The sequence below is a fragment of the Ovis canadensis genome, chromosome 7, assembly GCF_042477335.2.
Source record: "Ovis canadensis isolate MfBH-ARS-UI-01 breed Bighorn chromosome 7, ARS-UI_OviCan_v2, whole genome shotgun sequence".
Lineage (NCBI taxonomy): Eukaryota > Metazoa > Chordata > Mammalia > Artiodactyla > Bovidae > Ovis > Ovis canadensis.
The window spans coordinates 72,438,447-72,454,310 of NC_091251.1; the positions used below are offsets into that span (position 1 = coordinate 72,438,447).

Genomic DNA, 15,864 nt, shown 5'->3' on the forward strand with positions numbered 1-15,864 from the left:
GTCAAAGCCAGGGGATTGGGGTAGGTAGAAACTCTGCTGAGAACACTTTATGTGACAACTTGCACTCAGTACTCATGTAATCATGTCAATATGTCCAAGATCCATTAACCCCAAACAGAAAACTCCAGGTACCTACTATTTCTAGCCAGGTGGGATGGAGATGGTCATGTGGCAAGAAATGCTGTGTGGGGAAGGTGCTCTGAGATCCAAATCTTGGGTCTTCCCCCACCTCTATTCACCATCCACCTAGGCCAGCTGTTTAAATGACTTCTACGGATAGCCATCAAGGAAGTTAACTGATGGAGCATCAGATTAGTTTGTAGGAGTCTCCCTGACTATTTCTCTCCTGACATATACAGCACCAAGGACAGGAGTGGAGAGTGGACATCATTAGTGAGTGAAGCAGAACTGTCAAGGGAGAGGAAAACTGCCTGGTTTCTGCCTGGAAAAAAATCGATAGAACGGTGACTGCTATTCAATATACAGTTGATAACCAAAGTGCAGGCCTGCCTCTGAAAATGATGCTTCTCTTTGGCCATCAGTAAAAAACTGGTGCCGTTTCTAGTGGAAAGGAAGACTTTCCCAAATAAAATGACATACCCTGGTTTTCCTTTGCTACCAACTGAATCTGCTTCCCTGTGGCTCAACTGGTAAAGAACCTGCTGCAATGCAGGAAACCTGGGTTCGATCCTGGGTTGGGAAGATCCCCTGGAGAAGAAAACAGCTACCCACCCTAGGATTTTGGTCTGGAGAACTGTCCATGGGGTCGCAAAGAGTTGGACACGACTAAGCAACTTTCACTTTCACCAACTGAATCTAGCATACTGAAAGAAGGCAAAGCTCAAATGAGCTCAGGAACCAAGCCTTGTTAACATTGGCTCTCACTTCTAGCAAACCAGTCGAGACCACTATTTAGGTGCTTCCCTGGTGGCTCAGAGGTTAAAGCGTCTGCCTCTAATGCAAGAGACCTGGGTTCAATCCCTGGGTCAGGAAGATCCCCTGGAGAAGGAAATGGCAACCCACTCTAGGATTCTTGCCTGAAGAATCCCATGGACGGAGGAGCCTGGTGGACTACAGTCCATAGGGTTGCAAAGAGTCAGACATGACTGGGCAACCTAACTTCACTTCATACTGTAGTTACTCACTATACCATCCACATTTGTTTCACACACTTGCCTAAACATTGTATTTCATAATAAAACAAAGTAAAATTATCCTAAAATATTTGAACTTTACATATATTACATAGAAAATGTCTCCAAAAATCTCAACGGAACAGACTGTATTGTACTTTCCCATATGGCTTTTGCTTTTCCCATGCAGTATTTGCTTTTTTTTCACTTTTTTGGGGAAGTTCCACAAGTCTGCTCTATGCCATTGTAAAGGAGAAACAGACTTTTCCCTTCCTGTGTAGACAAAAGCCTAGTTCTCTCCTACCATGTCTTTCTTCCCTGTGAGTCTCCTCTACTAGTCACAGAAAACACTTCACTTCTGGGCACCCAATGTGTGCAGGCTTTTCCCTACACCAGGCAATTCTCTGTGACACCAGCTGGGGTGTCCTACAATTTCTCAATTCTGACACTGTGTACTTGGAGATAGGCTCAGATATCCTAGCACTACCTGTGAGCTCTCTGGGCTGTTCTTTAGGGGATTTTATGAAGGCTTCATCACATGGGAATGATCCATCATTAATTCCAATTTTGCCCTTCTCCCTTCACAAGAGAATGGGAGGAAATGAGAGTTCTAAACCTCTAATAATGGCCTGGCCTTTCTGGTGACCAGATCTCATTCAGGAGCCACATAGGGTCTGAGTCACCCTATTAGAACAAGACACTTCTGTTATCCACAAACTACAAGGAAGGGTTTCAGGAGCTGTGTGTCAAGAACAGAAGTCAAAGACCAATAACAGAACAAAAGATGTTCTTACCACCAGGGTGACAGAGGGTAATATATATATTCTATTATCTCACAGCCACCATCTTCTATAGGTGAAACCCACTGATACTAACTTCAGTCCCTAAGGTCACATATGACAAGCCTAATCTGAGTCTTTAGATTCTAAAAACACCTATTATATTCCAGGGACTTTCTCTAGGCAACTGCCCCTCATTCCTCCCATCCCAACAAATACACTTTCCCAGGTGAAAACGTAGCACCCATGGATATCATTCCAGGTCTCTAGAGTAGCTTCAAATGTGAGCATCTTCCTTTAAGTATGGTACCCAGATGGAAACATTCCAAGTACAAAAAACCTAGAGGAAGCTCTTCATTAACCATGTCTTCTGTTGTGTATCCTCTCTCCCACTTCTAAGATTGAAGATACTGCAGAGAACATGGGCTTTGAAGCCATAGGGCCAGTTTTAATAGTAGTCATTGTTAGCTGAAATGTCTCTGAGCCTGTTTGTGTCACCTATAAAAGTGTTTTTCTATTCTCCACAAGCACATTATGAGAAAGAAAAGAGCAGTTTGTTAAGTGCTTAACCGTGGACTTAACGTTAAGCTAAGACGGAATCTCTTAGCAGTCACATCATAGTCTTCAACTGTTACTACATATTGGTCAGAGTTCAGAGAACCAGACTCTAGCTAGTTTAGCAGAATTTATTTAAACTTTATTGACTTCAGAAATAATTTATACCATGACCCAGTAAACACGTGCACACATAAGTATGTAATTCAAATAATCTTCACAGAATTTACCCATCTGACCTGTTGTCCTCTGCTGTATTTCTGTTCAGTATTTTTTAACACTAGTTGTGACCCACTGAGTTAATTTCATGACTCACTGATGAACGATAACCCATAGTTATATTTCCAAAGTAATGGAAAATACTATTGATACACTGCAGGTATAACATGGCCTAGGGAACCACTGAACAGAAGAAACAAACTCTAATCCATGCTTCCAAAACTGGGCAGCCAAGAGTTGCCAGCTCCAGACATTCCATCTGTGTGACACTCCCCCCTAAAAAATGGCACCTCCTGAGCCTCGCACTAGGGCATCTGATTGACAAAGCCTAGCTGACACCCAAAGTCCTGGTGCAGAGGGGTTTGGGAAATGCAGTAACGGAAAGCACACCAGAAACTGCAATAGATGATGTTAAACCAACTCATATGGCTGAGACATACTTACTCAGATACTTGGTTTGGATAAACCCAGTGGTCTAGGCATACCTCCTTACATCTATTTATCTGTACTAAATTGTGTATTTTCTTGGACAGCCTATTACTGCTACTTCAGTGAGGCAAATTCACATTACTAAAATTTACTTGTGTGCTTAGTCAGGTCCAACCCTGTGACCCCATGGACTGTAGCCTGCCATGCTTCTCTGTCCATGGAATTCTCCAGGCAAGAATCCTGGAGGGGCTTGCCATGCCCTACTCCAGGGGATCTTCCCAACACAGGGATCAAACCCAGGTCTCCGGCATTGCAGGCAGATTCTTTACCATCTGGGCCACCAGGGAAACCCCAACAGAATGAAATTCAGAGCAATAAACCAAATGCAGATTCCCAACTCACATTTTCTTTCACAAATAACCTGTACCCAGTTAACCTGGGGTCTACCAAAAAGGAAGATTAAAAAAAAAAACAGGGAAAACTTAAAAAAAAAAAAAACAAACAAACGAGGATTCTCTTCTTTCCAACCTCATAAAGAATCTTAAGTTTAGAAAAACATTTTTTACATCACTGAAGAGAAAGGAAGAATTAGCAATAACTTTTTATTGCTGTTTAATTCAGTTTATGCAATAATTTCTATCTGTGAGAATTCAAATTTATTGAATGAAATACATTGCTTATGATATTCAAAGCATTTTAAATATAAGTTACTGAAAGGGTAGTATATAATGAATTAAACAATACAGATTTGGGGATAATTGATGTGCATTTAATTTAAAAAAGAAACGGCATGAGTTCACGAACAGTTCACTAAACGCAGAAAAACACAAGTAGGTTTCTATAGGATCCCAACAGAGGTGCCCTTTCCTTAAGCATAAGAAAACCAAATACTTTTAGAAGCTGAAGTGTTAAGTTTACAGAAATGCAAAACACCAAAACACATTGAAGCAAAGTCTTTATTTTCAAGAAAAAAGTACATTCTCATTTCCTGTTCTCGGCATAAGTTTTAATTATTTCCAGTGGAACCAAAGCCTCCTGAACCCCTTTCAGTGTCATCTAAAATCTGAAAAGACATAAAGATAGTGAGCCGTATAGTTAATTTTAGATCCTCTTTCAAGTCTCTCCAGCTCTCAATCTGTAAAAGTTTTATTCTTGCTGTATCATTCCTTCAAAAAGGAGATTACAGAAAATTAAAATTTTTTAAAATGTTCCATAAAATACTGAATAATACCAAAAAAGCTAAGGGAATAGTAAATTTCAGTCTATTTAAATGGTTTACTATTCAAAGTAATGCGATATAATAGCCATGGCAAACATTTTAAGAAGTTCTACAACTAGGATTTTAATTTTGCTTAAAATAGGACTAGTCAACTATTCTACTACAGGTGGTCTCCAACTTAGAATGGTTTGACCAACGATTTTTCAACTTGATGGTGTGAAAGTGATATGCATCTGGTAAAAACTGTCTTCAAATAATGAATTTTGACCCTTCCCTGGGCTAGTGATATGCGATGTGATCCTCTTGTGATGCTGGGCGATGGCAGCGACTGCAGCCGCCAGTCAGCCATGCCATCACGGGTGAAATGCTGATACAGTTTCTGTGCTCATACAACCATTCTATTTTTCACTTTCAGGACAGTAGTCAATAAATTACATGAGATATTCAACACTTCATTATAAAACAGGCTTTGCATTAGACGACTCTGTCCAACTAGGTTAATAAGTGCTCTGAGCATGTTTAAGGCAGGCTAGACTAAGCTATGATGTTCAGTAGGTTAGGTGCGTGAAGTGTATTTTCAACTTAAGGTATTTTCAATTTACAATGGCTGTATCAGGATGTAATCCCATTGTTAAATTGAGAAAGATCTGTATTTAGTTACCAATAGCATATCAGATCCTCAAATTTTTATTTTTCCTTCACTGAAGATGTTATCGTGTATTCCCTACTCAGCTTTTATAATACTTACTTGAACTTCCTCTATTTCTGGGTAAAATATCCGTTCACAAATGAGCTGTGCAATTCGATCACCCTTTTTGACTTCAAAGGAAAAAAAAATTTATTACTGATACTTTATTGATGCATTCTCTGTATCCTGCCTTACACAATACAATGAGAATCAGAGGAGTTAATATGTGCTATTTAGACATATTTAATACATAATTCGGAAAACTCATTACATTGATGTGATTAGATATACTTAACATACCTTCAAACTTCTCTTTGCCAAAATTAAACAGGACAACACCAACATTCCCTCTATAATCTTCATCTATGACACCAGCTGGAGAAAAGAAACATGATCTTAGCTTAGTGTGTGGTACCGAGGACTGCTGCTAAGTCGCTTCAGTAGTGTCCGACTCTGAGACCCCATAGATGGAAGCCCACCAGGCTCCCCTGTCCCTGGGAGTTCTCCAGGCAAGGAGTGGGTTGCCATTTCCTTTTCCAATGCATGAAAGTGAAAAGTGAAACTGAAGTCGCTCAGTCGTGTCTGACTCTTAGCGACCCCATGGAATGCAGCCTACCAGGCTCCTCCGTCCATGGGATTTTCCAGGCAAGAGTCCTGGAGTGGGGTGCCATTGCCTTCTCCGAGGACTAAGGGTATATAATTACCTCGAAATCATTCCTATGTAGCTCTGAAAGTTTTATCCTTGCAATGAATATGTGAATCTTGCTCTGCTACTATGTAAAGCCTCAAAGCTAAGAAATATTACTAAAATGCAAATATACTTAGTCGCTCAGTCGTGTCTTACTCTGCGACCCCATGGACTATAGCCTGCCAAGCTCCTCTGTCTGTGGGGATTCTCCAGGCAAGACTACTATAGTGGGTTGACATGTCCTCCTCCAGTGGATCTTCCCAACCCAGAGACTGAACCCAGGTCTCCTGCATTGCAGGTAGATTCCTTACCATCTGAGCCACCAGGGAAGCCCAAAATTCAAATAAGAATTTTGAAAGTGGTCCTAATTTTACAACCTGTCATCCTTACAAATGGTGACCATTAACCTACTCTAAATTGGGAGTAGGTGCTTAGCGTCTCAGCCAAGACATCCTTAATTGCTCTCTTCCAGTCCTACTGTCTATCTGCTGCATACCTGCCAAAAGGACTAGGAGAAAATTACGATTTGGGTTTTAAAGGCTTTTCCTGGTAGCAGCTTGCCACTAATATCCAGACTGAAATATGATTGAGTCATAAATAAAAATGTCAAAAAGCCAGAAGATCTGTGGTGGAATAAGTTGATGCTGACACTGTTAAGCAGCAGTCTAGCAAATATCAGAACATTCCATTTTTATAATGAAAATGGAGCTGAACTGTTCATTTCACATTCTTCTTCTCCTTTCCATTTGAGCTACCATCCTTTGTTAAGAGCATGATCTCTCAGAAGACATTAGCACATAAGCTTAATAATGAGTATAATTTTATACACAACTGGGTATAATTAGAACCTGTTTGAGATTATAAACACAAAGGCAGCAAATTTTTGCAGGAGAGGATCTTGAGCCAGGGCCCTGCCACAGCCCAGAGAAGTACATCTACCCAACTTGCTGGCATTTATCTTTGAGCCAAGAATCCAAAACCGTCCCACAAACACAAGCACAGATAATGTAGGTGCACCAAGTCTTCTCATTTCCTTTTTAAAAATTAAGACATAATTCACAAGTCAACATTTTTTTAGTGTATTCAGTGCTGTGAAAACATGACCACAATCAATTTTTGAACATTTTCATTACCCCAAAAAGAAACCCCCTAGCTATTAGCAGTCACTTTCCTATCCCTATCTTTCCCCTCAATGCCTATTTCCTTTTATACATGTTAATTCTTCCCCTTCAGTTTGTAAAATGCTAGACAGGATTCATGTGAATCTAATTAAATGCAGCTCCATGTCATATCTTACATCTTCTTAATACCCCCCCTTCTCTGGGGCAACAAAAAACTCTTATCAAAGAAGAAAAAAAAAGAATCAGGAATTTAGTTCAATGGGTACTAATGCTGGTTGGCTAGACTCATAGTTATTTGAAGGTCAATTGAAAAAAAAGTTGATTTTATTTTTTTCTTTTTTAGAACAAGAGTAAGCATTCACTTTCAATTTTCTCATATAGGGAAAAAAAAGGGCAAATTTAAAAAAAAAATAAAAAGTTCCATCACAGGGAAATATACTCAGAAAAACTAACATTTTAGATTTTTCCAGTGGATTACTGTAGAAGTTTAGATGAACCCCTGTGCTTTATGAATGAATTAGTAGGGCTAAGTGAAACTGAACTTAAAATACTTCTTACAAGGTTCCTGACATAAGACTTAAGAGTCTGAATTAAAGATAAAACAAAAGTGGCTGAAAGTGGTTCATATCATGTCTAGACTGAAGGAAACAGTCTATTCTTTTCTGGTTCTACATCAATAAAACTTTGACCAACTCAAAGAATACTGAAGCCTGGCCTCTTTCCCCCACTGACAGCTGATCATTAACTTAGTCCTTGATATTTACTGAAAGAATGGATATAAAGATAGGACCAGCTGTTTTCTATATTATCTAGATGCAGAAAGTTTCAGCTGCAGGAATGGCTCAGGTCAGAGTTAAGGAAGGAACCCCTCAGCAGCAGGTCATTCCCCGCTTCCCATGCTGGAACAAATGACCACAGGAGGCTTTGGCATCTCCAAGCGGGAGTGCTCAGGCTAGCACTCATTCACCCAGGGTGCCTTAGATAAAGACCATGTGTGCTGACTTCTGAATTCACTTCTTTACTAGAAAATTTTTAGAGTACCCAAACAGTACAAATACATATAAAGTAAAAGCTAATAATGCTTCCCAACTCTCCCCCTCAGGCAGCCACATATTTTACACTTTTTTTTTCACCTAAAATAGCATAGCTATCCTTTGAGAGTAACATATCTGAATCTTAGTCATTCTTTTAGATCCAAGATATGGAAATACAGCACCATGATTTCTATGTAACTATTTTCTTACCTATCATCAGACATTCAGGTCGTTTTTACATTTTTCCTATAATAATCAAAACAGTCCTTTAAATATGTCCTTGTGTATTACTGTATTGTATTCTCATCAAATAGTTTCCAAAAAAAAAAAAAAGCACTTTCCTGGGCTGAAAGGTGTGTATATTTAAAATTTTAATGGATATTGCTAGATAACTTTGCAAAGAAGGTATAGCAATTCAAATTTCTATCCATATTTAAGAATGCCCATTTCCAAGCTCTCTTATAACACCAAATTGAAGCAATCTTTTTAATTCTGGCCAATATGATGAGTAAAAGATGATATTTCATGGATTTATTTACATTTCCCTGATGACTAGTGAGAGGCTGGGCTTTTTTACCTCAATATGTTTGTTCCACATTTGTATGTCCTCTTCTATATTTTATAATCAGTTTTTTTCCCCCCTTATCTGTTTGGATATTTAACTCTTCTTCATATGACTTGCAAGTATTTATTTGTTTACTTTATGGTATCTTCTACAATACCAAACCACCATACATTTCTAAAGGAGTCCTATCACACATATGGTTGGATGTCTTGAATTCCTCAAAGCCAGGTGATCTACCTAGACTGAAAGAAATTAAGTCCTTTCAAGTCAATTAGAATGTATGACAGAAAAAATGGTCCTTAATTACTCCTTTTTAAAAAAGCATGAATGCCAAAAGTATTAAAAATTCTGATAGTTCGAAGTTCATTTATTACTTGTTAATCAAAGGCAACTGACCATCTAAAAAAATACAAGACATTCCTTTCGTACATAAGGGACAAAAACATCAAGGGTATTTCTCTTCATGAGAAAGCAGAAAGTATTTTGAAGTTATCACTGGAAAAATCATGCATTGGAACTGGCAGAGTGATTAACTGACTTCAGGCGAAAGTTTTACTGTGTCAAGACTTTGGCACGTCATTCGTTGGAAACCTTCTTTACTGAAAACTATCCACACCTACCAGATGTGAATTCTGAACGGAATCCTGCATACTCAACTTTTCCCTTTGACCCTTATTTACAGCCTGGGATTTCTAACAATATCCCTCTTTGAAATAAAAACTGTGGCCAACTATGATAAATGTGTGCCTACGAGACATTTTTAAGATACTCTGCATCCAAGAACACACCACAATGTGACTGTGTGCATAATACCACAGGAACCACCAGGCAAACTAACTTTCCATTGCTTTGACATGAATTTTTTTCAGAGGATTGTTTTAAATAGAGCAAAAGTTAGTAACAAAGTCAGAAAAAGTTTCCATGTTAAAAAAAAAAATCATAGAGGACAGAAAATATGTAGCAAGCAGTGTTAGTGCTTTAGATACATTATAATTCAATCCTCCCATCTTTCAGGGCAAGCACACTAATTTTCATTTTACAGATAAGGAAACTGAGGCTCAGAAAAGTTAAGCAATAACTAGCAAGTTAGTGACAAAGTTAGAGCCCAAATCCAGTTGTTATTCCAAAGCCCATGTTCCTTTCATAACCCTTTGAAACTTATTTAAAAATACCATATTTTATATCCATAAGTTATCGTTTTAAGTGACCTTACTACTGCTGCTGCTGCTGCTGCTAACTTGCTTCAGTCGTGTCCGAATCTGTGTGACCCCATAGACGGTAGCCCACCAGGCACCCCCGTCCCTGGGATTCTCCAGGCAAGAACACTGGAGTGGGTTGCCATCTCCTTCTCCAATGCATGAAAGTGAAGTCGCTCAGTCATGTCCGACTCTTAGCGACCCCTCAGACTGCAGCCCACCAGACTCCTCCATCCATGGGATTTTCCAGGCAAGAGTACTGGAGTGGGGTGCCACTGCCTTCTCCGAGTGACCATACTAGACCTTGTAAAAATATTCTTGAAAGTCAAGCATAAATTAGCCCAGGGAATTCTCTACCCCAGAGGACTGTCCATCTCTGTTGAGTTATATTCAGCTCCTCCTCAGTCTCCAGAGCTATTTTTGGGCTCCTGTTTTACCCCACAGCACCACCTAGTGACACTACAGGGAGATGGCCCAGGGACAGGCCTCAGCCAGAGAGGGAACAGTAAGTTAATTCAGGGCAGAGCTAGGTTGGTAGACGGACAGGGCAGGGTGATCCACGGCTTTTAACTGCAGTGGAAAGAACAAGGGGACTGGAATCATATGGATGGATTTCAGTTTCTAAAGAGGCAACTTGGGCCCATTTCTCAGTCAGTTTCCTTTTCTATTAAAAAGCAGCTTCATAAAAATGGCAGAAGGTGGAGAATTTAACATATTCACTCATCTGAGGGCTAAGAGGCCTTGTTAGAGAAGCACTAACTACAATTGCTTAAATAATGATATAAAAGCATTTCCTTTCCTTGTAATAACTTCCTTCTGTGAACAGTCATTTTTGGACTAAATGCAGATTATCACCAAACCAAGGCAAAATCCTATCTGTCAGATAGTGTCTAGCTTGTGAGTGAAATTACAACATTTCATATAATGATCATTAAAAAAGTAGACATACTCAAATAGCATTCAAAACTGTATCATAATCATCTTTTACTTAGGGACAGAAATTTCTAAAAGGCAAGATACAACAGAAACCATTTTCTTTTCTTGATGATAAAAAGAAAATCTGTCATTTGATTACTGCAAAAACAAAGAGTTGCAAACATTTACAGAATAAAAGTAAATATATTACCTCCTACATCTATGAAGTGTTTTGCTGCCAAGCCAGAACGAGGAGCTATAAAACAAACAAAAAGAAATTGACTATCTTAAGAAGGGCAATACTGAATAAAATTGACATAATCTAAGCATGTCACTCCCCTCCCTATAACATCTGTATCTTATCCTTAGCAGACAGTTCTGAATTAAAAATGTATTTATCACACTGTATGATCAAAGTAGAAAAGTTTAGAAAAATGTTGACAAGGTTTAATTCAAAACCAGCTTAAACCACTCCAGTATGTCTGTAGGCAACTGAGGATAAGCTGAAGCTGTGGTCTGCAGGAAAGAAATGGAAAGTGAACAAGTGGCAAAAACCATAGATGATGCTGTCCAGAGCAAAAACCATGGACGATGCTGTCCAGATGTTTGGTCACAAAGGGAGGACGATAGCTGGCACGGACATGGGGCAGAGGAAGGGACTTCAAAAAGATAGGAGATCCGAGCATGTTGCAGTATGGATAAGAAGGGGAGGGACATAAACCCAACCAGAGTAGCAGAGGTTAACCTTGAACTTGGGACTCCTATGCAGAATTCAGATGCCAAAAGACAAATCTGAATGAAACAAATGAACCAGAGTAAGAAGGTAAGTTTATACCTTACTCTTGCTGACTTGAGCAACAGGCCTACCATTAATTATCCTAACTTCTAGTATTTTATTCCAGAATAACTTAAATCAGGTACTTTATCGGTAAATGCTACCCCTTCCTGCCTTCACTGTTATTTCACCCCATCTCCTAATCCACCCACCTCCCCCACCCCAGTACACTAAAAATGCCGTCAGTGCAGCCAAAAAGATGGAGAGAGAGCTCATTTCAGTTTTCTTTTAAAGGCTCAAGTATCAGCAGTTCTCAGACTCCGGCTAACAAGATCCCCCTGGGATCACAGTTCCATTTTCTCCTTTATGTTCACCCTGAAGTCAGTCAGCAAGTAATTAGACTCTTGAAAAGAAGTTTTAAACACTTTCTACAGTGACAACTGACTTGCTGCAGAAAAAAAATCAAACCTGTTGGCTTGCCCTGCATTTTATCCTCTCTCCTCCCACGATGAGGCCTTGTCCTCTAGTGCACTGAAGAGCATCCCTTTCCTAGCACATCTCATGGGACGAAACCCAAGGGGGAAAGGCTAAGGGCCTGATATCCTCAGGGGTGAGAAACTTTACTTATATCAGTGATATAAGATGCCATGTGCCATTATCTTAACCCTGCATCTTTATTCTTATAAAACAAATAAACATCTTCACAAAGAAATCTGACTCCATACGCCATCTAATGCCTGAAGGGAGGATTGGTGGTAAGACTGGAAACATCACCTATATTTTCAGTTTTTCTCACAGCGAACAGCTGTGAGAACAACCTCCTAGGCTAATGTGAGTGTCCTAAAACCTTAAGTAAGGAATCCGGGGGAGAAAAAAAAAGCAAAGAGAGGCAAATGTAGCTACAAAAAGGAAAGTTTTCAAGTGACTGCAACTGCCATTGCAGGTGGCATGTCTTTATTTTAGGACACAGGCCAAGCAATATCCCTTTCCTCATTTATACACCCCAAATGAAATAAGAAGAAAGAACTGATCACAAAGGAAGAGCATGACAAATAGTTATGTCTCAAGTCACTTACCCACTCTTCCATAGCACCCAGAAGGAAGGGCTATCTGAATGTCAGTTTTCACAAGCACTTTCTCCATCGGTGGTACTGTGTAATCATAGGCACTAGGAAAATAGTGAAAGATAACAGGTATTTAGATATAGTAATTCTCTAAGCATTCTTTGGTAAAAAGAGGTGACAACCTGTAAACATATTTTCCTTTGAACAAAACTGTGTTGGCAAAATGAGATAATTTTTTAGCAGGAGGGGGCTGAAAGGCAGACTTTAGATTGTATATGATTCACTAACATGGTACAAAAAAAGATAAAGAATGAAGAAAGGCAGATAATAGCAAATAATAGCTAATATTTATTAAGCCATTACTCTGTCCCAGGTACAGTTCTAAGTCCATTGTACAACTCATTTTATTCTCACAACAATCCTCTAGGCATTAGGGAAAATGTACAGAAGAAGGGAGAAACGGGGTGGGGAGCAGCATCAATGCGGGGAGGGGTGTGTCCAGCTGCGCTGCATCTGTTCTGCACTTGTAGTTGACCAGGCTCACCAAGCGGTGGCTGTGAACTTCACTGGCTGAGGCAGAGAGGTGACCACTGTGAACAGGTCCTAGAGATGGGCACTGCCCAGGAACTGATCCTCTAAGGTCCGCCCACCAAACGCTGCTACTTTGCTATCACTCTAGCGCCCTCTTTGCTAAAAATTTAAGAGATTTTACAATAAGCAGAACTGGAAGTTACTTTGGAGCCCTTAAGTAAGACTGGTAAAATCCTGCTTTGTCTTTACTTCTTTCATTGGAATTTCCTCTCTTGAAACAGTGAAAACGCTAATTTATTGAAGAGATGAATTATGTCCACGTCAACATACAAAGTCTTATGTTTAATAGGATGTTTATAAAGTACCCTAAATTAAGGTCTCTTCGTAGACTCACAACAGTGCCCAGCTGTGGTGCAGTCAATCTACACCACTATTTTTATTCATGAAATAAGGGACTGAATTGTATCCCATTCAGCTGCATCAGTCTTACCTCACTTTTTCCTTCTTTTCTCCCACTATCATCACATACGCCTCTCTCCTCTTTTCCTGTACTTACAACTTATACCAGTGGTTCTCACATTAGAATTACCTGGGATGCTTTAAAATAAATCCTAGGCTTGGGAGTTAGTCATGTAATAAACACTGTCTCCCCTCCAGTATCACTTTTCACCTACCTTAATGGTTTGAAGAAGTGGGGACAGTACTCAAGGGGTTAAAATACAAACAAACAAACATTGAATTCAGGGTCAAAAACTCTATTATGTTCAAGCCCTTGGGCAATCAGTTCATCTCTTCACAAACTCCCACATCTGTGAAGAATAACACTCATCTACTTCAGGATTGCTGTATTAAATAAAACAGCACATGGGACAGCTTTTAGGACAGGTAAAAAATGCTGTACAAAAGAGGTGGTAGTATTAACTAACATTCCTACTTTTCATATTCAGACTTTGGGCAAGTCCTTGGGGGGAACTTAACTTACTAACCCTTAAAGCAGAAGCAACTTTCACTCATCTTTCCTGGGTATTTTATTACTTAAGAACCTCGGCTCCCAGCATAGCTTTTCTTTCTACTGACCACAGTACCACTCTCAGGCCACTACTTGAAGGCCAAAGTGGGCCTTCTTCATCTCTACCTTCCACTTGGAAAGGACGCAAAAAATGTTGCAAAATAAAATAACACCTGGGCGGTCGTTTACTGCTATTTACCATTCCACACATCTGCCCAAATCCATACTGAATTTATGCTAAAGAGGAAAGCTAAAATTTTCAACATTAAAAAAAAAGCAGGACTTCCGTGGTGGTCCAGTGGTTAAGACTCCAGTCTTCCACTGCAGGGGGGTGCAGGTGCCATCCCGGGCTAGTGAAACAGGATCTCACGTGCCACGCTGTGGGCCCCCACTTCCCCAAAAGGCAAAAACCCTATATAATGCAAAATGCGTTTGTTTCTGCACTTTTCAATGACTATTTCAAATTGCAGCAGCAAGCCGGCATGTAAGCTAACCTGAGAGCTCTATCACTCGGAAATTGGGACTTTTCTGCATGAAGTCCGGACCATGGGATAGAAGGCGAGCCTCCTGGCCCGGGCCGGCCTTCCTCCGGCGCGCGGGCGGACAGGGTGCCCACTCACCTGTACAGGTCGTAGCCCGCGGCGCGTGCGGACCCCTTGGTGGGGGCTGTGGCGTGCTCTGAGAGCCGGGCAAAGCGGAGACGCATATCTCCCGCCTCCGTGGCCCGGGCCCGCTTGCTGGGGGAGACGACTTGTGCCTCTTGAGAGCAGGGCATGGCAGCGTAGAAGGTGGGCACAAGCGGGAGCAGGGGGAACGAGAGAGAGAGAGAGCGCGCGCGGGTGAATTCTAAACTTCCCGCCAACCTCGCCCCGCCCCCGTCCCCTATACCCCCCCGGACCAACCCACAGTCAGTGCTGAGAAGGGAGATAGGACTCAAATTTGGGGCTGGAAATCTTTCTCAGAAGACAGATTTGGGAACGGAAAATACGGAGCCTCTCAAACTTTGTGTACTCAGTGCCTAGATCCAAAACCAGTGGCAGCTTTTGTGGCCTTCCCCTCATCCCCAAATAGAAAGCCACCCCCCTTCCCTGTGAGGGAATTGGAATGGACTGGCTCCCGCGCGGCTAAGGCCGCGCGCCCTTCCGTTTGCCCCTCCGCCTGAAGCCCGACAACTTCCTCTGGTGCAGCACATTCCCGCTCGGTGCCGGGCGCGGGGGCCGCCAGCCGGGCTCCCTGCCTCCCCCCGCCTTGGAAAGCGCGTGCTTCCAGCCTGGGTCCCGACATTACTGGAGCCGCGGCCACCTCGGCTCAGCTTGCGGCCGCTGGAGAGCAGCCGGAGCGCCGGGAGCAGCACGGATCCCCGCGGGGTGGGGTCCAGGGGCGGGCCTGGCCGGGAGAGCCCCGCGGCCTCCGCCCCGGGCCCTGCGCGGCGCGCGCTGTTAAACGCCGAGCGGAGCAAAGACGGAATGAAGTGGTGGCCGAGCACTGGGCGAGGGCAGAGGGAAGTCATCCGCCCGAGTTTGGGCGCAGCTCGTGCGGGCGCGCGCCAGCCCAATGACCTCGGAAGCAGTAACTGCCGCCGTCTGACGAGGGGCGCACGGAGGCGGCGCCTCGACAGCCCTCGGGCTGGCGGCAGGCCCTCCCGGGCAGCTGCGCTCTCGGCGTCTCGAATCTCGCGGCCGCCTTTGCCTCGCCCTCTCCCTTTCTCGACTCGCACCTTTCATCTGGCGCCGGTTTTCCGAGATCCGGGCCCTGCGCTCCGCCGGTTTACCTGGGGCGGCGCCGCCCGCGGCCATGATTCCCCAGGTTCCAGTCTCGAGGCACTCCACTCCCCCCACCCTCTGCAAAAGGAACGGAACCGCATCACGATGCCCGTGACGGGCACAGCGCTCAGTGCTGCGCCCTAGGCGATGGGCAAGGCAGCGAGTTCAGTTTCCTTCCAAC

General features: G+C 42.1%; 1 protein-coding gene across 4 annotated transcripts; it reads right to left on the bottom strand.

Moving 5' to 3' along the window:
- Nucleotides 1-4,053: 4,053 nt before the first annotated feature.
- DUT (deoxyuridine triphosphatase) lies at nt 4,054-15,864 on the bottom strand. Of its 4 annotated transcripts, none has more exons than XM_069596623.1 (7): nt 15,638-15,864; nt 14,541-14,679; nt 12,393-12,484; nt 10,753-10,797; nt 5,323-5,397; nt 5,083-5,153; nt 4,054-4,178 (listed from the first exon to the last, which is right to left on the bottom strand). In XM_069596623.1, the coding sequence occupies exons 1-7, from the start codon at nt 15,714-15,716 to the stop codon at nt 4,122-4,124; spliced, it is 558 nt and encodes a 185-aa protein (XP_069452724.1). In that variant the 5' UTR covers nt 15,717-15,864; the 3' UTR covers nt 4,054-4,121. The 4 variants fall into 4 exon arrangements, with proteins under 4 accessions (XP_069452724.1, XP_069452725.1, XP_069452722.1 ...); XM_069596624.1 differs by having other exon boundaries at nt 15,692-15,767; XM_069596621.1 differs by lacking the exon at nt 15,638-15,864 and adding an exon at nt 15,208-15,627.